This window comes from Mixophyes fleayi, chromosome 1, assembly GCF_038048845.1.
Source record: "Mixophyes fleayi isolate aMixFle1 chromosome 1, aMixFle1.hap1, whole genome shotgun sequence".
Lineage (NCBI taxonomy): Eukaryota > Metazoa > Chordata > Amphibia > Anura > Limnodynastidae > Mixophyes > Mixophyes fleayi.
In genome coordinates this window covers 175,673,887-175,696,359 of record NC_134402.1, presented here as the reverse complement: position 1 = coordinate 175,696,359, position 22,473 = coordinate 175,673,887, and the positions used below count along the sequence as shown (strand labels likewise).

The 22,473-nt window shown below is 38.5% G+C and overlaps 1 protein-coding gene across 1 annotated transcript in view; it reads right to left on the bottom strand.

Moving 5' to 3' along the window:
* Positions 1-22,473, bottom strand: part of PRKG2 (protein kinase cGMP-dependent 2) — a 115,214-nt gene that overhangs the window by 20,935 nt on the left and 71,806 nt on the right. The window contains exons 10-12 of the mRNA XM_075204553.1: positions 6,144-6,242; positions 1,109-1,259; positions 133-269 (exon numbers count right to left, since the gene is read on the bottom strand). Of these exons, the coding sequence (XP_075060654.1) occupies positions 133-269; positions 1,109-1,259; positions 6,144-6,242 (387 nt within the window). The remainder of the gene's footprint in view (positions 1-132; positions 270-1,108; positions 1,260-6,143; positions 6,243-22,473) is intronic.

The following is a 22,473-nucleotide window of genomic DNA, read 5'->3' as shown; positions in this document are numbered from 1 at the left end:
AAATAATGTTTTCAGATACCATTACAATTTAAGTTGACTTTATGTTAACTGCACATTGCTATTAACATTATATGTACTTATAATGTACAAATAAAGTTATATGTATTTAAAAAAAACAAAAAAACTACTTACTTCACTATGAATGGAGAACAAGCTTCTTCTAAAATGTTTTTTTCTGAGTGTATATGTTCTTGTTGCCTATTATCCACAATGTGCTTCTTCTTAATACATTTCATAGCAAATGCTAAGTTTTCATTTTTTACTTTCACCTGCAAAAGGAATAAACACAGCTCATCCTGTTGCAGTGATTACAATGCCATAAAATCTTAGGCACATTTTACCTCCGAGTCAGCATGCGAATCAGACTTCAACTATGTGTCTGACTGACACAACATACGTACCTTTTCTCCCAGTCCTCTGATTTATAACTGGCAGATATTACAGTGAAATATCAGAAGATAAACATGCAAGTCAAATACCAACAAATAACATAGATTACAGACAATGGGCCTAATCCTGATTCATGTTGAGACGTAAGTTCTTCTTTGTATTAAAAACTACCTGTATGTCTGCCACTAGATAGCAAAGAATATTTGTAGGCAAATACGTGAGAACATAAAAATGCATAATCTAAAAAAGAAAAAAAAAGAAAAAATATATCAAATTTGATTATATTGACATTTCTTGTGTTTTCTGTAATAAAAAAAAAGGGACATATATACATATCTATTTACCAAAATGTTTTTTTAAAATTTCACAGGAAAATTATAACAAATCAACTTTGTCAAGTTAAACCAAGCAAAGTCCAATGTTCCTAAAGTAAAAAGATCCTGCTAATGCTATTTTTTTTTCACATATTTTCACTACTGTTTTCATTCACTGGTTTAACACCAGTTTACAGAACATTTTTCTTCCATTTCACTACCCTATTAACATTAGGTGTATTTTTATATAAATAGGTGAAGTACAGTAATGTGATGACAAGCAAGCTTGTTACACTACAAATTCTGATACAAACGTATGTTGCACTATATGACACACATGCTTATTGTTAGTATTTTATTTTATGCTTTCTGAATAATTATCTCCAAAAAGTAAAGTCCCTTACAAGCTCTACTCTCCCAAATCCACCGACACCCAATGTGGTTATAATATCCAGGTCATCAAATGGTGAGGAAGAGGAAAATCTTGAAACTGTTTCTTTCATTTGAATCTTTTCCAGCAACACCATCTTGTCAAGCAGTCTACCTGTGGATTTCCTAAAGAATTAAAAAGCAAATGAGATTCCAGGCACATGAAAATACAAAAAAACAAGATCATAATATAATAGACCCTTTGCCGGGTGTGCAAATGTCAGATTATTCTATAACTAGTCAGCTAGTAACGAAAAACTCCATAGAGAGAGCTTTTTTCCCTTAATTTCAATACACCCTTTCATGTAAATGGGATTTCTTTGAGCTGGAAACACCATTGAAATGAACAACATTTTTAAATATCGCTGGTGAATTCACTTTTGTTAAGATCAATAGAAATCACTAAAAATTGCTATCTCACACATTAGAGATTTGGGACAAACAAGCCTATTTTTTAGGGAGTCAATTAGCGTATTATGATTGATTTAAACAAGGATTGAAAATAAGTATTTAGTAGATCCTCCCCTTCCCATAAGACAGCAGAGCAGGAGATCCTAAGGAACAATTGGGTGTTGGTGGAGCCATTATTAATTTTTTGCAGCTTGACAGTTTTCTACTACATCATTGTATTTGCTGGCAAACATTAAAGAAGATTTACATTCAAAACTAAACATGTAGTTTTGGGTGAAGTTTACCAAGATATTGTAAGAAAAAATACAACGTTTTACTTACCATTGACCTGACATTATGGTGGGTCCCCCAAAGGCTGCAAGGTCCAGCCCTTTCATTCTCTTAACTGTCACTGCTTGTCTGACTGAAATGCATTTGAAATGCTGCATCAGCAACACCTATAATAGTTTGAAAAACCACTGGCTTAGTAGGAGCGAGGACAGCAGCACTGGAGCCTTCAGGGGTATCCACCATAACAGAGTAACACTGGATTAAAAGTAATACTTGTATTTTCTCTTACTTTACTTATTATTTATTTTAGTCGAGTTAGAATTTTAAATATTTACCTTTATGTTACATGACTTGTATAAAAAGCACTCTGCCTATGGCCTTTGTGGTTTCACATGATCACTAAACTCCTTGATGATTTCACATAACTTTATATTTCATGGTTGGGAGATATATTATCTCATAAATTATAACAACACTACCAAATTCCACATAACATGATGAACCACACTTAGATCAAAGATTGAATATTGATCCCCTTTTCTTCAGGGGCAAATGCAGGATTTTTGTAGTGGGGTTTCTGAATGCTTGATTTCAGGACAAAGCAAAGAAAAAAACGGATGCAATGAACCTGAAACAAACACTTCTTTGTGGCTAAATTGTTATATGTATATAACAAATATTGTTGTGTCCCACAGTATTGTTTATTCACATAGTTTTATCTAATAACTAGATTAGAATAACATTATATCTGAAAGGGTGAAATATTTTTTTACATACTATACAATACCATTTTACCTGTGGTGAAGTTAGCTGCTGCGTCCACTGTGTGGTTGATGCTGCTGACTGGACTGAATAATTTAAGGTATGTAGGAGTATATTGAACACTTTGGAGTATGTATGTATGTATGTATAAATATATTTATATATATATATATATATATATATATATATATATATATATATATATATACATACAAATTAACCCGTGCATGATACTCATGCATTCTAGTCAAATCAAGCTACTTAAGGTGTTAAAAAGGTTCTTGTCATGCATTTGGGGCTAGGCCAGGCCTCCTCAGGGGAAGAGCGTTACTTCCCGACATAAGCGCCCTTTTTTAACGTGGTTTTGTCCACATGTCACCACCTCATCATTCTTCTCCATCACCTCATCCTTCATCTTCATCGCCACATCCTTAATCTCCATCGTCTTACTGTTCTAAAACCTCTCGATACACAACGTTTCTGCTAAACACCCTATCGCTGTGCTCAATCAGTCTTCCTTAAGAGCAGTATTCATAACCTGCACTTTCACATCACTGCTTCTCCGTACTCGTAAAAATGCGACATACAATTGTCCATGACCAAAGACAGGCTCTGGTAAATAAATACGGTCAAGTAGTTTTTTGCGGAATTGTCAGTAGAGCGTGAGTAGTAATTTTTGCCGACTTGTTAGGAAGGCATGAGTAGTAATAGTAGGTGTTTGGCAAGTTGTTAGGAAGGCGGGTAGCACAGTAATGACGTCCATGCATATGGTGCTTTCATCAGGTTTCTTCACTGTGTTAAGTATACTACGCATGTGTGTTCATGAGGTAAAATTACCTCACGAAAAAGAGTTTGAGCCCTCAACTCGTAAATTTAGCCTTTACTACCCCTCCCACGGGAGGAAGATGGAAGTTAACTGACTTCACTATTATAATTTTTTTGTCAAATAATGTCAGTATACCAAATTTCAGGTCAATTGGATGAGCCCTTTCTGAGAAAATAGTTTTTTCCACACACACACACACACACACACACACACACACACACTCTAACACATGCCGCTAGGCTTATATATATTAGATATTAGATAATGCTAAGAATTTAGTAGGTCAGTGTAGTATATAACTCCGCCCAGCAGGTGGCGCTGCAGCTTGAGCACTCTGTCACCCGGTAGTTTTTTCCACACACAGACTAACACACGCCGCTAGGCTTTTATATTATAGATATCCATGAGAAACCCGAGAACACAGATACACAGATAGTATTTCTAATGCACCTAATATAGAACTATGCTATTGAAATTAATAAGACAACCTGACAGACTGACAAGGCAAGGGAAATTTTCAAGCAATGCCTGAACGCATGAAAGGTCATACTGTATTTTACAGTTTTATTTATGTTTTGTGACAATGCTGTTTATTCAAAATAATGCAACACAACAAATGAATACTCTTGGGGCTCATGCTGAGTTGGGCGTACTCCTGCTTGCTTAGCGTAAAACACGCACTCTCACACTCTCAAAAGCATACACTTACGTCTGTATGCAAATTTGGTACTTGTGCCTCTTTACACTGAGAGAGGCAGAACGTGGAAGGGAAGGAGCATGCAAATGCAGTCTGGGTACAGTAAGGGTATGTTCACGTAACCTCGAACTTAGGTAGACCCACACTGAGGTGAATATACGCCTGTTAGTAGCTGCACCCCTTATGAATGCCTGAAAGCTTGTGCAAATACAATCTGATGATGATGACAGTTGAGAATAGTAGCTAGCTGCTTCTGATTGGATGACTGCGGATTCACCTCTGAAGCTTTCTTTATTGCTTGTGGCTGTTTTATATGATTTTACGGGCATATTTTAGTGACATTTTGCTTCTTTTGTACATGAGACACAAGATTAAACTTGCTGTATTATAAAAAAAATAATTAAATTTAAATCAAACTTACATTTTTCGCTATCAAATCAAATGGTAATAAACATTACTTGTGCTTATGACCTGGTTAGGTGTATGTGTATCTGGGTGTCAGTATTCCTGATGTAAACCTGGCGCTTATGCTCGTGAGAATATAAATACACTATTTTTATGTGTGGCTTTATAGAGCTTTTTTTAACGCTTATACGTCCAACTCAGCATCAGCCCCTCACAGTTTTGACATTGCCAAATACATGGCAATCCCCAAAAGTTGCAGTAAAATTTTTAGTTGTCTAATAGTTATTCTCTAATGACTCTACTGTACATCAGAATGTTTTAATTTTAATAAACATTACCTGGCAATAATATGTCTGATTTTAGTATAGAGGTCCATGGGGCTGAGGCAAAACCTTGGTAAATTCATAATGTTCACTTCAAATTCAAGCTGAATGAATTGTGAAATTACCCTTTGCCAGAAACCAAATGGAAGGGTAATTGGCCTTAATACTTACTCCTCTGGGTATATTCACTAAACTGCAGGTTTGAAAAAAGTGTTCATGTTACCTATAGCAACCAATCAGATTCTAGTTATCTTTTATTTAGTACATTCTGCAAAATGACAGCTAGAATCGGATTGGTTGCTACAGGCAACATCTCCACTTTTTCAAATCCGCAGTTTAGTAAATATACCCCCTAAATCATCTATGACCGACATGGTCCAAGGCTAGTGTACATTTTAAAAATGAGGCTCCTCATTTTAGGACAAATTTCACTAAATAATCTTATTCAATAATTCAGAGACTATGTGGATACACACTACATTTTTTTAGGACAAACATGGTTATTTGTCCAGCTACTCATACATAAGGGCACACTCACTTATGGGTTTAGGAAAAGCCTATATGCATGGCTCAACTATATGTAGGACTGCTGTTCAAGACTGAGATGTGTGCATCACAGTCTTACCCGCTATCGCTTCTGAACCACCACCTTTATTAATGTCAACTGTTTACTCCTACATTGCTGCTCATTGATAGTTAAAATAATTCATGACAGTAAGGGGACATCAGGACAGCTTACCATGACATGTTTCATTACTGTACATTGAAATGCTTTCATTACATTGGTACCTGTATGCATACACAATTGCATTACCAGTAATGGGTGTAAATGGTGTAGTGTACGCAGTTGCCCACTCACTGTTACCTCTACATACGCGTACATATCAGGTCGCTGGCAGGGGTGTGCGGATGCTCTGGCAGGGATGTGGGGACGCTCTGCAGCCATCTGCTAAAGCTTGAAAAAACCCCATCCCCAATGTGTGCAATCCTTATTATTTGCAGCTTCTGTAAATGCCTTGTCCTGCAACAGGAAATCAACTTTTTCATGTGGACACAGGCTGACACTTTCTTGTGCCTAGCCTGCATTTAGCAAACACTGTTCCCATCTATTCAGAGAGAAGGAGCTAACTTTTCCCTCTCCCCAATGCGAAAATAGGAGAAAAATTACACAGACTTATTTTTTTTGCTGCTTAATTAAAACACCTAATATAAGCCATTCAAGAATAATGTTGTATTTGACAGACCAAATCAAAAAGATTAGGAACTCTTTTAGAGTGCCTCTCTATAAATTTGAATTAGAAGAAAGCAGGACTTACTTGGCATGTCTTCTTTCATCATCTAGTGTCAGGTTGGCCACATAGCCCTCAAGGTACTTTTGAAGTTCTTCATATGTTCCGACTGTCAGATTAAATGTCCTAATGTAATAAAAAGATGTTTAAAATGTTACAGGGAAAGCAAAGAACTTTGCTTCTTTGTCTGCAGATGAGTTTACAAATACAATTAAATTAAACAAAATAAATTACATTTCCATTTACTAAGCATACAGCAGAAATGCACTTTTCCCTGAGCTGCGAGCAGAAAGCCAGGTTAATATTACCGTAATAACGGTATTATCTATAACGCAGCGGTACTTCGGGGGGAAATGAATTCCCCCCCAAGGCTAGATTTACTAAACTGCGGGTTTGAAAAAAATGGAGATGTTGCCTATAGCAACCAATCAGATTCTAGCTGTCATTTATTTAGTGCACTCTACAAAATGACAGCTAGAATCTGATTGGTTGCTCTAGGCAACATCTCCACTTTTTCAAACCCGGAGTTTAGTAAATAAACCACTAAGCCTCAGACACAGGCTTTTTTACTGTCCTTGCATGATGCAAGATAAAGAAATTTAGGCCTCTTAACTACTTATTTTCAACAATTTCACAATATAGGGAAGATTAAATAAACAAAACAAAATAATGGGTAGAGTAGTTGCGAATGACATATCCATAAGGAAATAAACAGAAACTTAGTATAAAACAATTCTCAACTCAGTCATCAAGTCTCCTATCTCCACTTTAGTCAATGCAAATGCAGACACCCATATTACCTAAATTCACTTTCCTCAAGTGTGACTGTTGAACTGTGAAGGGTGAACGCAAACCACAAATTTCAAGCTGCATGTTTGAATTAGTGACTATAGACAACTATATTGCCAGCATGTGCGTAGCTTTAGAACTGTTGAAATTCGAACACATTTTGAACTGGTTTGAAACTTTCCAGCATCTCAAGTCTGAACCATTCAGTTTATTCTTGCCTAGGAGAAATTCATTGCAAAAATCTCAGAGAAGCATTTGTTGCTGCACGCTAGTTTGGAAAGGCCATTTCCAAACAATTTGATGACCATCAGTCTACAGTGATAAAAATTATTTACCAATGGAGAAAGAGAGTACAATCTTCACTGGAATGTGTGTCCCAGCAAATTATCCCAAAGATCAGACTGTGTGATGCTCTGAGAAATTGCAAAGAAATTAAAAGAGATATGCTGGGACTTAGAAGCCTCAATATGATAAATGTTACAGTCACAACTATCAGAAAAAGACTGAACAAGCATGGCATTGTGTGGAATGGAGAAGGAAAAGCAGAACTTGAAGATTGTATGACCAGAACTTTGCTCCCATGCAAATTTACCTGCTCTGCTGAATAATTCAATTTCTGAACAAAACTGAACATCTCCACTTTTAGGGAAAATATTAGGTGGAAACAACCAGCATTTTAAATGTCAGCAAGTGACAGTACAGACAGCATACTGGTAACTTTGTGTTATATCATTTAATTTAGACACGATATTCAGGTCAGTAACACACAGTGTGTGTCTGCCAAGATCTGGATCATCTTCTCATTTAGTACAACATAGCTTTGGCTATTCCTTTTCAATTATTGGTTATTAATCAGAAAGAAGATATAATGTATTTAATATTTTTTTCTATGGGACTTTATACTGCAAATATGCACAGTGCAAATCCTGCAGTGTGTCGAGTCTGTCTGCATACGGCAAGTACTGTATTACTAGAGGGTACTTCAAATGGAAATGTTCTTTAGGTGCGCTTGTATTGGAATACGGGCACACGTGAGTGCTATTTCCGTCCGTTTATAAAAAACACAAATTGCATTCACTTTACCTTCCTTGATGAATCATGCCCTAAATGCTTTAAATTTATAAATATGCACATGACAAAAAGAGAAAATGAAAAAGGTCTTAAAATGTATTAATTAAAAAAAAGCAATCATTGATTGATGCATGTATAATATTATTGGTGTTCGTATTGCTTCGGATATGTTGTTTATTTTTTACTGGACGTGAAGTCTGGCTGTAATTCTGGAATAAGGGCGGAAGTGATGTATGTTATCATGACTACACTAATTTTTAAACATGATTGGATTAGTCCAGATTGTTAGGACTATTTAATCTCCTCTATCATCAATGCTGTTATGAACCTGCCCCTCTTTGCAGAAGATCCATGGAGTTGTGGAGGACAGATAAGCTATTATGTTTTGTTTTGAATGTATTGGCAATTGATTGCTTTTTTATCTTTGTAATTAAATTTACACTTTGAATAACAGCCTGAGTACTGTTGAGATTTTTAATGTATGGCTCTATAGAGCACATTACACTATATGGCTATTAATTTCCTTTTGGGAACTACCTCTGAGATTTGGATAATTGTTAAGGAAGGCTACATTCTGCCTATCATCAAATATTCCAGATAAGCCCATAATTTTCTATATTTTGGTAGAAGTTCACTTGACACTACTATCTGTTCATTTTGTTTAAGGATATTGCACTATGGGGCAGTGGTTCCCAAACTTTTTGTAAGTATTTAGGTCAGGACAGAAATACTTAGTAAGTTGTTTGCAAAAATAATATACATAAATCCAAGGGAAAAGAATATTTTTATATATTTTTTTCAATTATATTTCTGTCAAAGAATAATTTACAGCTAATATTAAGAGGAATAAGATCAAACAAAATAAAACAACAACATGTACAAAAATCACACTGTGCCCCTTCACCTTTACACTGTGCCCTTTCATCCTCACTGTCTGCCCTCTTCATGCACACACTGTCTGCCCCTCTTCATCCTCACACTGTCTGCCCCTCTTCATCCACACACTGTCTGCCCCTCTTCATCCACACACTGTCTGCCCCTCTTCATCCACACACTGTCTGCCCCTCTTCATCCACACACTGTCTGCCCCTCTTCATTCTCACTGTCTGCCCCTCTTCATCCACACACTGTCTGTCCCTCTTCATTCTCACTCTGCCCCCTCCTTCATTCTTTTGCCCCTCCATTGCTGTTTCCTTTCACATTCGCCTCTGTTTCTTTACTTACCATACTTGGCCTACTTTCTTCTATTTCTTCTGTCTCTTCTATCTTCTTACCATTCCGACGGCGCCTGGGACCCAGCATCCTTCTCTCTCCTGCCGCTTCTCACTGAATATGTCGGGCGTGATTGCGTCACGCCCGACAAATTCAGTGAGAAGCGAGGTGAGAGGCATTCAGTGAGAAGCGAGGATGGAGGAAGATGCTGGGTCCCAGGCGCCACCAAATTGGTAAGTTGTTTTTTTTGTCCCGTGGCCGCGGCACCCCTGTGCACACTTTGGGAACTGCTGCTATTTACTAAACTGCGGGTTTGAAAAAGCAGAGATGTTGCCAATAGCAACAAATCAGATTCTAATTATGATTTATTTAGCACATTCTACAAAATGACAGCTAGAATTTGACTGGTTGCTATAAGCAACATTTCCACTTTTTCAATCCTGCAGTTTAGAAAATATATCCCCTATACATGTTGCATCTACCTATCAATCTATCTCTATCTCTCTCTCTCTCTCTATATATATATATATATATATATATATATATATATATATATATATTTGTTTAGATTCATAATATTTTTAGGGCCCGAGAATGTATTAATGATATGATATTCTGACATATAGCCTTCATATAGCTTTCACCAGTAAGAGTTATTCAGAGAAATAGCTTTGGTTACAGTACAATGTTTAACCACTTAACCAAACTTTTGTCACATTTAGTAGCAGAGGAGAGTGGGTTCTTAATTATCCTTTATTCATATATTGCTGATAATCAGATATCAAGCTATTGTATGTATTCCCAGCAAACAGTGGATATTTCAAATGCACAATATGAGGTGTGTCACAGCGAATTCAAGTAATTGCACAGTTGCAATTCTGTCAGTGCTGAATCTCTAATCCTATTGTATATTTTTTTCAGGCCCTGGGTCTTTCTTAAATCCTATTGTATATTTTTCCTAGTCAATAGGTCTTTCCGATGTATAGTGTTTTGTGTCACAATTTATTTGAGTGATTTTATTATTTCCACTGTATTGATGTTAAGTTTCTAACTCACATTTACCTCAGAACATTGCAATGCTCCTACTCATTTACAAGTTCATTTAACACTACACTTCACACTGATTTGTATGATTTTACCTTATTTGTATCTTTTTCAATCAAACCTCAGTTCGTATCAATTAAAGGAATGTGTCTATCCCTCAGTAGTTATAACTATTACAATATAATAAATGGAGTTAATTATTCTATACTATATTGAGCACTAAAATTAGAGGCACTGTGACACTCCTTTACTTTTATCCTCCAAGGGCCTCATTTAGAGTACACGAAAGAGCAGAAGAGGGAGTGTGCCGCAGCTTGGTAGGGTATTACTAGTGGCATGCAACCCCAGTTGCGTCCCACTCATAATACCCTACCAAGATGCGACCAGTTCCCACAGCAAACTACTTGCACCACCTAATTCCTGCCAGACTGTTTCTGTCTTTTTTGACAGAAACAGTGCGGCAGGAATTAGGTGGCGCAGTGTGTTCCGCTGCGTCTTGATGCAACTAGGGTAGTTTTTGCAGGTAGACACCCATAGTATCTAAATTTTCATGGTAATGCCTAGATAACTCCGCGTTCCGCCCCTTTCCCTCGTACTGAGACACAAGCTGTCGCAAGTGTACACAATTTCTCATTTCATTGATTGAATTTACCCTCTCTTTCTGTGTATGTATATATATGTGTATATATATATATATATATATATATATATATATATATATATATATATATTCTTTTTTCTGACTCACTATCTATTATATTGCATTTCAGTTACTAGTATAATGGGCCCTCCAGTGCTAACATATATTCCTGATTCAAACTAATCTTGTCAGTCCCATCACTAAATTCTGCGTGCTTTTTGTATGTTTTCTGTTTCAAATATTGAAATTTCTGTTTATGCAAATGTGGCTGGTCTGCACATCGTGTCAATACAAAAGAACACTCTCACCACATGCCTTCATTCTGGTGTTTGGAAGTGCTTATATAAGCATTGAATCAGACCTTTTGCAAGTCCAGCTGAAAAGCACATGGTAAAATGTGTTGAAACTTACTAGCACTTAGGACAACACATTCTTTTTTATTTCCAAAAGTGCTGCTTAATTTAGTCTTATATATTTCTTTTATTAATCATTGTGTGTTTGATTTTTTAAATTAAAATAAGTCTTTATTTATTTGTTGTTTTTAGCAAAAGTTGGTTGTTTCTCAAATTTATAAATATTACGTTTGTTTTAAAAAAATGCTTACGATCAAAACATATACCGTATATACTCGTGTATAAGCCGAGTTTTTCAGCATACTTTTGTATGCTGAAAAAGGGCACTCGGCTTATACACGGGTGAACTTACCTGGTGTCCGGTCCCTGGCTGTCAACTTCTGCATATGCGTTCCAACAACAGGAAGTTCGGCATTTGGAACGCAAACTTGCGTTCCAAATGCCGAACTTCCTGTTGTTGGAACGCATATGCGTTCCACTGCCGGGTAGGTAACAAAAAATCTCACCCTATGTCCGCTTCCACCTGTAGTCAGGAATAACGGCATAGCGGCATCTTTTGGACACTGCCTTCTCCATTCATCTGTCTTGATCTCAGCAGCGGCAGCTCACTATACTGATGTTCCCTCCCGGCGGCTGACAGGTAAGCAGATAATGCAGTTCGGCTGCGCTGATTGTGTTAAAACAATCAGAGCGGCCGGACAGGATTCTCTGCCTGTCTGTCAGCCGTGGGGAACATCAGTATAGTGAGCTGCCGCTGCTGAGATCAAGACAGATGAATGGAGAAGGCAGTGTCCAAAAGATGCGGCTATGCCGTTATTCCTGACTACAGGTGGAAGCGGACATAGGTTTGGAGACACTAGATATTGCTATCATAGAACAACTGTATGCTGCCAAGATATTCTATAAAAACGCATCATATGCACAGTATGCATTGAAAGCCTGCCTCTCTCTCTCTCTCTCTCTCTCTCTCTCTCTCTCTCTCTCCATTTATATCCCTACCCCTTTATTTAAGTTAGTTTGTACCCAATGATTTCATAATCATTTATGAATGTTCCTTGTCATCTAGCTAGAAATGATTTCATAGATTGAACCTATCATTTTCATTTAGGTTTTTAATTTAGCGCTCTTTTCCACCCTAGGCTTATACTCGAGTCAATAAGTTTTCCCAGTTTTATGTAGTAAAATTAGGTGCCTCGGCTTATATTCGGGTCGACTTATACTCGAGTATATACGGTAAATATTTATGAGTTTTATAAGCTTTCTCAAATTGGTGGTGCGGGGATCAGAGTCATGTTGACTGCTGCTTATAAATAAAAAGATTTTTTCCGGGCTGCACCCACTTTGTGGAATTCCCTACCACGCACAATAAGACTATCCTCTAGTCTTCAAACCTTCAAGCGTTCACTGAAAACCCACCTCTTCAGACAAGCTTATGATATTCCTCAACCACCATCTTAATTTCCCTAGATTACCCTATTACCACCCTCTACACAGCTAACACAAGACAACAACCCTCTGACCAACATTGCCACACACACAGCCCACTCAATACTTTTACCTTTGCATTCTAGCTGGTCCATTGTGCAATATGATGTAGCACATGCCCTTGTGTTTCTAACTCCCATTGTCCTATAAATTGTAAGCTTGCGAGCAGGGTTCTCTTACCTCTCTGTCTGTATGTATTACCCAGTATTGTCTTATCAATGTTTGTTCCCAATTGCAAAGTCCTACGGAATTTGCTGGCGCTATATAAATAAATGTTGTTGATGATGATGATGATGATGATACAGTATTACCACAATAAACCACCAAATTACAGTGAAAAGATTTTTTTAATAAAATACCTCTCCTTTCCTGGACACAGGAATTTCTTTGTATTACTAAGTCTTATTCCTGTTAACTAGAGGAACACGATTATCGAAATACTGGCCTGTGTCATGATCTACAATTCGTCACATATATAATTCTTGGACATTCAGACATTTTCCACAAACATTTGGGGAAAGACAAATACAATACACTGAAGTACCACATATCACTGTTACTAGCATCTGGCCATGTGTTAGTAAATGAAGCGGTCATAGGCATTTCAAAAGTATCCGCCATTAACTGGCGTTCAGCCTACGGAGTTCCAGTGGTCAAATTACATATGAAAGAGGCCAACAGAGGCTGACACAACTTATAGAGAGTAACAGGTGGGCTACATCCAGTCAGCTAACAACTAAGTACAACAATGGCAAAATATGCATATCACAAAGAACAACTTGTTGTATCTTGGCATACACAGGATATGGCAACTGATGACCAATTAAGTTACCAACTACAAAAAGTTGTGCCTGCAGTTCGTTTTAGGGACACAAAATGCTGAACCCTGGAGAACTGAAAGCAGTGTTTGGTTAGACTAACGCCAGTTCCTTCTGTTTCATATTGATAAGTTAACCAGGACATGAAAATGCATAGATACATCTCGCCAACTATCACTGATGCAGGCTGGAATTTGTGGTTTAAAAGGGTGGCATGTGTGTTTGTGGCACATATATTGTCCCATCAGGTACATACAGTATGTGTAGTTCTATTAGCTTATAGAAGTTTTATTTGACTTCTGCACTTAGATAAATAATAGCTGTCATAAGACATGTGCAGAAATTGATAGGAACATACCATAGGTATTTACAACATGCCCCACATCATCCCATTTCACCAACATAAGCACTAATCTACTCTGATCAATATTTAGCTATGCTCACGGTAAAAAGAAAATAGAAATATTGTTGTATGTTGTGAATTGATACATGCAACTTTAATTAGTAACAGAATTACATTGTATAGCTAATCACAATTATATATTTCACAGTAGATTCTGTTCAGAGATCCATTCTGGTAGGAGTCACCGTACAAACCAATACTTTATATCTAAATGTGTTTTTTAAAATGTGAGTGTTTTGGAGAATTAATTAAAGCTTTTGTAAAAAAAATTAAGCTGGATTACACTAGATGTATTTTCATCTTTTTATAATTGCATTCCACGTGATGAGGAAATTGATCTCAGGAGTGTCAGAGGAAAATAGAAGAGAGAAAAAAACACAAGATTCTTGCTAATTGTGACTACAAAAAGGAAATTTCTAGTAACAGGTTGAAATGTCCCCGCCGCTGGAAAAATAAATAAATCCTGCGCTCGTTTTTACAGGTTCGAGCAGCCGTTTTTAAAAAAAAAAACTCGCGCAATTCCATTCCAAATCTTGCAAACACCACCTCGCGCTCTAACTATTGTTCTTAGCGAGTTTTAGTAAGAGGAATGCGGCTGATCTTGTTTTTGTTTTATCTTCAAGCAAAGTAATCGTGGATCTTACAAATATGGTCTGCAAGCAAGAATACCACCCCCCCTGGCCAGAAGAATTGAATATTTGTTAAGCAGGAACATTTTGTAAGTACAAATATTTCTGGGACAGTGGGCAAGCCGGACATTTTGGAAGGTACAAATATTTGGGGACAGTGGGCAAGCCGGACATTTTGGAAGGTACAAATATTTGGGGACAGTGGGCAAGCCGGACATTTTGGAAGGTATAAATATTTTAGTGGACCTTTATTTACATCCGTTTGGGGAGCTAAAGCTTCAGACAACAGAGGATTTCTTCAATGGGGAGTATTTTGGGAATTTTTTATTTTTAATAAAAATCTATGGTATTCATGAGGGTGTTTACTGTTTTTTTTGTGGATTTATTATTTTTAATAAAGATTTGTGGTTGGAATGAGGGTATTGTGATTTTATTAAACATTTTGATTTGTGGAACTACAGGTCCCAGCCAGCCATAGGTGTCAGGGCATGTTGACACTTTCGGTTATTCAAGTGCCAACATGCCCTGGCTGCCGTGGGTATGCTGGTGCTTGTAGTTATACAAGTAGCAGCATGCCCACAGTATTTAGGCCAACATGGCTGGCTGGAACCTGTAGTTCCACAAAACAAAATGGTGTCCGTTTGTTTTTTTCAAAATAAATCACCGTTTATTGCCCTACTACCCACAGCCCACGGGGGTAGGAAGAGCCCTAGTGCTATCAGCACTGGGCTGGGTGTCCCTAAGGGGGGGCCCGCTGTTTTTTTTTTCAGTGGATCCCACTCCATAGGGAATCCAGCCCAGCGCTGAACAGTCTGGGGTTGGTTAGCCATTATGGCAGGGGGACCCCTGCTGCGTGTCCCACTGCTATAGTGCCGCCGACAGCGGCTGGTTTGCCTAGTGGTGGTTCAGTGAAAATAGGGGGGACCCCACGCAAAATTTTCCCCCATTTTCACGGAAACAGCAGTAGGCTGCCAGTAATAGGGTTAAGACTAAATAGAGGGGGGACCACATGCTTTTTTTTTTATAAAACAAAAAAATTTAAATCTATTTTTGACAACTTTTATAGCTGCCTATGGTCAGGCAGCCACAAAAAAAAACAAAAAAAAAACTAAACCACTGATGTTAGATTTCAAAAGGGAAATTGGTAAACTTTATAATATTTGAAGAAATTTTAATCCTTTCTAATTGCAATTTTATGTTAATGAATCTATGTAACTATTTCTGTTATTTAAAACCTTTTTTTATGACCTTTAAATAACTTTTATTTTTTTTGAGCACACCAAGGAGGTGCGAGATGAAACTGCTGATCTTCCGGTTTCACCCGCTGCGTTAAAAAACAATTGAATTGCTTTTAACGCACCGGGTTCTCATCCTCCCTATACTTTTGCATTGACAAACGCCTGCAGAACACCGTTTCGGGAAAAAAACAAAGACAATTGAATTGCGTGGAAAGTTTCCGCGCTCGAAAATGCTGAAAAAACATACGTAACTCACTCGAAATACAGAACTCGCCAACAATTGAATATGCCCCATATAGTGAGGTTTGTAGATATGCCTCTAAAAATAATTTGGGTTGGTTTTCTTTACCATATGATATAATCCACTTTTTCCAAGCGGATTCCTATCCTTTTTTCTCTTCATTTTATAATTATACAACTGTCTACTGGTAATTCACAATATGTTGTATGAAAACGGATTTACTCTTGAATATTTTGTATGCCGGGGGGGGGGGGGGGGGTTGAATAGAATAGTTGCATGTTTTTGTGTGTGCAAATATGTGTCTGCACACTTATGTTTCCATGTCTGCTTTTTGAATTACACACATTTTAGATATGTACAGCCTTAGGTTTAACCTACAAATGTGTCCACAAATAATTGTGTCAATGCAGAATTGAAAGGACCAAATTTCAAAGATATGTGTAACAGAACATAAGACATATCTCAAAAGAGAAGGCTTAATCTTCACACCCTTTGTTTACTGCACTTATATGTAGAGATGGTCACTGACCCCCCGTGTTTTGGTTTTGGATTCGGTTTTGGATCTGGATTACCGTCGTGTTTTGGTTTTGGTTTTGGTTTTGCAAAACCGCCATTGCGTGTTTTGGTTTTGGTTTTGGTTTTGTTTGGTTTTGTTTTGCTATTTTTTGGGAAAATCCATGTTTTTGGGCCTAAATTAACCCAATTTAGTGCTCCAACTGTTTTAGAGACAAGTAATCTAATTGTTGAGGTAATAAATCATCCAAAAAAAACAGTTTAATTCTTCGTTGGTAGGCCTATTCTACACACAAAACAGATTGTCTTCCTCTCCATCTATGCATATTGGCAATGCAGCCATCGTCTTTGAATGTATATTACACCCTACACTTATAGTTAAATATGTAAAGAAATGGAAAAAGCCAGTTTGGTTTCTGTCTCTCAAGGCCCCCCTCCACTTGTATAAAATAGCAAAAAATTCAGCCATTATAGACTGTACAATATTAATTGACATGGAGAAAGCCAGTTTGGTTTCTGTCTCTCTAGGCCCCCTCCACTTGTATAAAATACTAAAAAATTCAGCCATTATAGACTGTACAATATTAATTGACATGGAGAAAGACAGTTTGGGGTCACTCTGTCTCTCTAGGCCCCCCTCCACTTGTATAAAATACCAAAAAATTCAGCCATTATAGACTGTACAATATTAATTGACATGGAGAAAGCCAGTTTGGTTTCTGTCTCTCTAGGCCCCCCTCCACTTGTATAAAATAGCAAAAAATTCAGCCATTATAGACTGTACAATATTAATTGACATGGAGAAAGCCAGTTTGGTTTCTGTCTCTCTAGGCCCCCCTCCACTTGTATAAAATACTAAAAAATTCAGCCATTATAGACTGTACAATATTAATTGACATGGAGAAAGACAGTTTGGGGTCACTCTGTCTCTCTAGGCCCCCCTCCACTTGTATAAAATACCAAAAAATTCAGCCATTATAGACTGTACAATATTAATTGACATGGAGAAAGCCAGTTTGGTTTCTGTCTCTCTAGGCCCCCCTCCACTTGTATAAAATACTAAAAAATTCAGCCATTATAGACTGTACAATATTATGAAAAATGGACAAAGCCAGTTTAGGGTCACTCTGTCTATGACACCCTACCCTTAAGGATAAATTGCCCTAACAGCAGCCTTTCAAGATGGTATGTGATATGGAAATGCCACAAGTCCCTTTCCTCTTTGGGGGTAGATTGCACCCTACACTTACATAGAAAGTTTTAAAAAGATGTTATCGGCATCATCTTCAGCTTCATCCTCACCCTCATCAGTGTGTACGTCATCATCACAGACTATCAATTCATCGCCGCTTGAATCCGCCATTAGAGAACAGTCAGTGCTTGGATGTCTTGGATGGTGAAGGCCTTCCTCGTGGAAGATGTAGTTCATTTTTATAAACATCATTTTCTCCACATTTTTGGGAAGTAACCTTCTACGGCGATCACTGACTAAGTTCCCTGCTGTGCTGAACACTCGTTCAGAGTACACACTGGAGGGTGGGCAGCTTAGGTATTGCAAAGCAAGTTTGTACATGGGTTTCCAAATGGCCTGCTTTTCTTCCCAGTAAGGAAAGGGACTGTCTGACATTTCCATATCAACTACCTCTTGAAAGTAATCCTCCACCATCCTTTGCATGTTTATACTCATATTGGATGGACTTATGGGCAAAGTGACACATTTTTTTGAAAAATCCTTCAAACCAGCCCAGATGTTAAATTGTTCTCGTCTGCCCCCTGTGTCTTCCCTGCTTCTTTTTTGGAAATTTAATTTTTTACGAGCAACAGCTTGAGAAAGTGAAGGAGGACACGTCGTCAAGCCGAGGCCCAGTTCAGCGGCCAACTTGCTGAGCAATAGCTCCTTGCAAAAGTTCACATCTCGCTCATTTACAAGTAAAGACTCAATGTAGGTTTTAAACCTTGGATCAAGCACAGTGGCCAAAACGTACTGATCCGAGTTCAAGATCTTAATAACTCGAGGATCATTGTGAAGCGAATTAAGTACTTGATCGACAAGGCCAACATACTTTGCTGAATTGCTTGCTTTCAGCTCCTCCTTCATTTTCTCAAGCTGCTTTTCCAATAGTCTAATTAAAGGAATGACTTGGCTCAAACTAGCAGAGTCTGCACTGACCTCACATGTCACAACTTCAAATGGTTTCAGCACCTTGCACAGCACTGAAAGGATTCCCCACTGTGCAAGAGTGAAATACATCCCCCCTCCTTTCCCAATGTCATGACTTGTGCAATATGCTTGGATGGCTTTGCGCTGTTCCTCCATCCTCTGAAGCATGTACAGGGTGGAATTCCACCGAGTTACCACCTCTTGCTTAAGTTGGTGGCAGGGCAAGTTAAACTGCTCTTGGAGCTGCTGTAATCTCCTACATGCTGTGGCTGAATGCCTGAAATGGCCTGAAATTTTACGGGCCACCGAAAGCATCTCCTGCACCTCACGGTTATTTCGTAGGAAGCTCTGCACCACCAAGTTGATGGTGTGAGCAAAACAGGGAATATGTTGGAAATCACCCAGCTGTAATGCTCGCACTATATTGTTGGCGTTATCTGAAATGACATACCCTGGGGAGAGTCCGAGTGGTATAAGCCATGCATCAATCACATCTCTCAGTTTGCGTAACAAATTGTCAGCCGTATGCCTGTTAGTGAAGCCGGTGATACAAAGAGTGGCCTGCCTGTGACAAATGTTACGTAGTGGTGTACATGCTGCTGCTGTTCCTGCTGGTGAAGGTGAATGACCAACCCAGTGGGCTGTCACAGTCATATAGTCTTTGGTTTGGCCACTTCCACTTGTCCACATATCTGTGGTTAAGTGAACAGTGGGCAGAATGGCATTTTTCAGCGCAATCTCTACATTTTTACACACTTTTTGGTATAGTTGTGGAATAGCTTTACGGGAGAAATGGTGTCGCGATGGAATTCTGTAACGCGGACACAAAACCTCAATTAACTGTGAAAAACCAGCTGCGTTTATTGTGGAGATTGGACGCAGATCTAACACTAACATTGCAGCCATGGCGTCTGTGATTCGCTTGGCGACTGGGTGACTGCTGTCATATTTGCTTCCCCTCGCAAATGATTGTTTCACAGTTAATTGCTGAAATGTAGGACTGCTCATTTTATTCACCTGCCTCTGGGATGACGATTCACCCCCAGCAGCAGCAACAGCAGCAGCAGGACTAACGCTTTCTTCAGAGGAATCAATAATAGTGCCGGAGTCATCCAGCCTTAAGTGGGATGCCGGGCTAACTCCGAGCGCTACTGAGGATATTGATGAGGATGGTGTGGTGGGTGTATTTTGTAGCCGTCGGTATGTCGGTGAGCGGAGGGTCTTAGCTGATGAGGGAGTGCTTGTATTCTTTTGGGAAGAACTTTCAGCTTTTCCCAACACTTTGCCATGAACTCTCGTTAAATGGCGTAACATAGACGAGGTTCCAAGATGGTTAAGGTCCCTCCCTCGACTGACTGTGGCTTCACATACACTACAAATGGCTATACAATTGTTGTCTGGATTTGGGTAGAAATAATTCCACACATAAGAAGTGGATTTTTTTGTTTTATGCCCAGGCATGACAATGGCCTTTTTCTTGTCACGTGCCAGAACTGCTGCCACTGGTGCAGGACTTACACAAACAACCTCATCCTCATCAACATCCTCATTAGCGCCCTCGTCGCCTACACAAATCTCCCCCTCATTCTCTTCTAATTCCAAAGTGGCATCCTCAATTTGGGTATCACCGGCTACACTCGGGCTATTAAGGCACACATCAGCAGAATGCTCACGATTAGACATCCCACTGTTGGATGGACTCTCCACAGGGATTGTTGTCATTTGTGAATCAGAGCAAATATTCTCCTGTAATGCCTCACTGGTATCTTGCAGCTCAGCTTTGACGCGTAACAGTAGTTGTGCACCAATTGTAGCCTGGGTAACTTTTTGGGATCTGCCACTAATAGCCAAAGGTGAAGGCCTCATTCTCTCTTTGCCACTGCGTGTGTAGAATGGCATGCTTGCAAATTTTTTTTTATCGTCACTTAACTTTTGCTCAGTTACACTTCTTTTTCGCTTCAATACAGTAAATTTTTTTTTGGTTTTTGTTTTTTGCACTAATTTGAAAACACTCTGTTGTTTGACATCGCCTTGGCCAGATGACGTACTGGGAACACTAACATCAGGACTGGTGACAGAACCTGGTTGCTCATTTAGATCATATGTGGACTGCTTTGAATCCATTCTGAGCGCAAACCACTGAGGAGTGCTAAAAATTATTGAGTAGATACTGCTGACAGATATGACTTTTGACAGCCAGAAATATAAATGCACAATTAGGGAGGACACCCCAAAAACACTGAGGAGTGCTAAAAATTATTGAGTAGATACTGCTGACAGATATGACTTTTGACAGCCAGAAATATTAATGCACAATTAGGGAGGACACCCCAAAAACACTGAGGAGTGCTAAAAATTATTGAGTAGATACTGCTGACAGATATGACTTTTGACAGCCAGAAATATTAATGCACAATTAGGGAGGACACCCCAAAAACACTGAGGTGTGCTACAAATTATTTAGTAGATACTGCTGACAGATATGACTTTTGACAGCCAGAAATATTAATGCACAATTAGGGAGGACACCCCAAAAACACTGAGGAGTGCTAAAAATTATTGAGTAGATACTGCTGCTGACAGATATGACTTTTGACAGCCAGAAATATTAATGCACAATTAGGGAGGACACCCCAAAAACACTGAGGTGTGCTACAAATTATTTAGTAGATACTGCTGACAGATATGACTTTTGACAGCCAGAAATATTAATGCACAATTATGGGGGACACCCCAAAAGCGCTGGGGAGTGCCAAATATGAAGAAAAAATAATAAACCTCTATCCTCCTCTCTGCACTAGCGATTTTGGTTAGAGCAATTGCAAGAACAATATGGTATTCTCTGTCCCTGCTCTAATTAGCCTATGACTACACCCTGCTCTCTCCCTCTGTCAAATGGCGATGGATTGCTGTGGAGGCGTGTATTTATAAAGTTGAAGTATCGCGAGAACCGAGTCCCGAGATCCGACGACGTCACAATGACGTTCGGCCTCGATTTGGATTCGGAATGGGCGGGAGAGTACCGAGCTGCTCAGCTCGGTACTCGGATACCCAAAGTTCGGGTGGGTTCGGTTCTCGGAGAACCGGACCCGCCCATCTCTACTTATATGTGACACACCCCATCTGCCACTTACAGGACTGCAAGTGTTAGACACATAAAGCTCAGTTCTGTTACAAGGTGTGTGCATGCATAGTGTGTTACATTTTACTTGACGTGCAAAACTGCAGGAAACAGACATATACATTGAACTCAAAATCATCTGAACATTATAATGATTGATATAATGTTTTGTACCTGGTTACTTTGTATTGAGTGGCCCCTCACTCTTGCAATTAACTTAAGCCAGAAATGAAGCTATGACAAGCAAAATTTTAGGAGACACACAGAAATCTTTTTTGTTAATAGTAGCAGGGTCACCCGGCGTTGAACGGGTACGATTTGTAATGTGTAGCAGTTTGTATATATTAGTAAATAATTTGGTCAATAGACCAAAAATACGATTTAGAAAATAAGATTTGTTAGTTTGTCACGTTGTCGTTATGTCGTCTTGTGGAAAGGTTTCCTTCCAGCAGTCAAACAATTGTTTACAACCAGAAAATGATGTTTTCAATGTTTGTCACTCAGTCTCGTTGTCGCTATGTGGTCTAATAGCTTACTTCTTCAATACTAAATAACTATCTAAGATTTGGCAGCCTTATCTTGAGACCTGTGTAAGATATTCGCCAACATACAAAGAAAAAAACGAACGTCTTCTTTTAC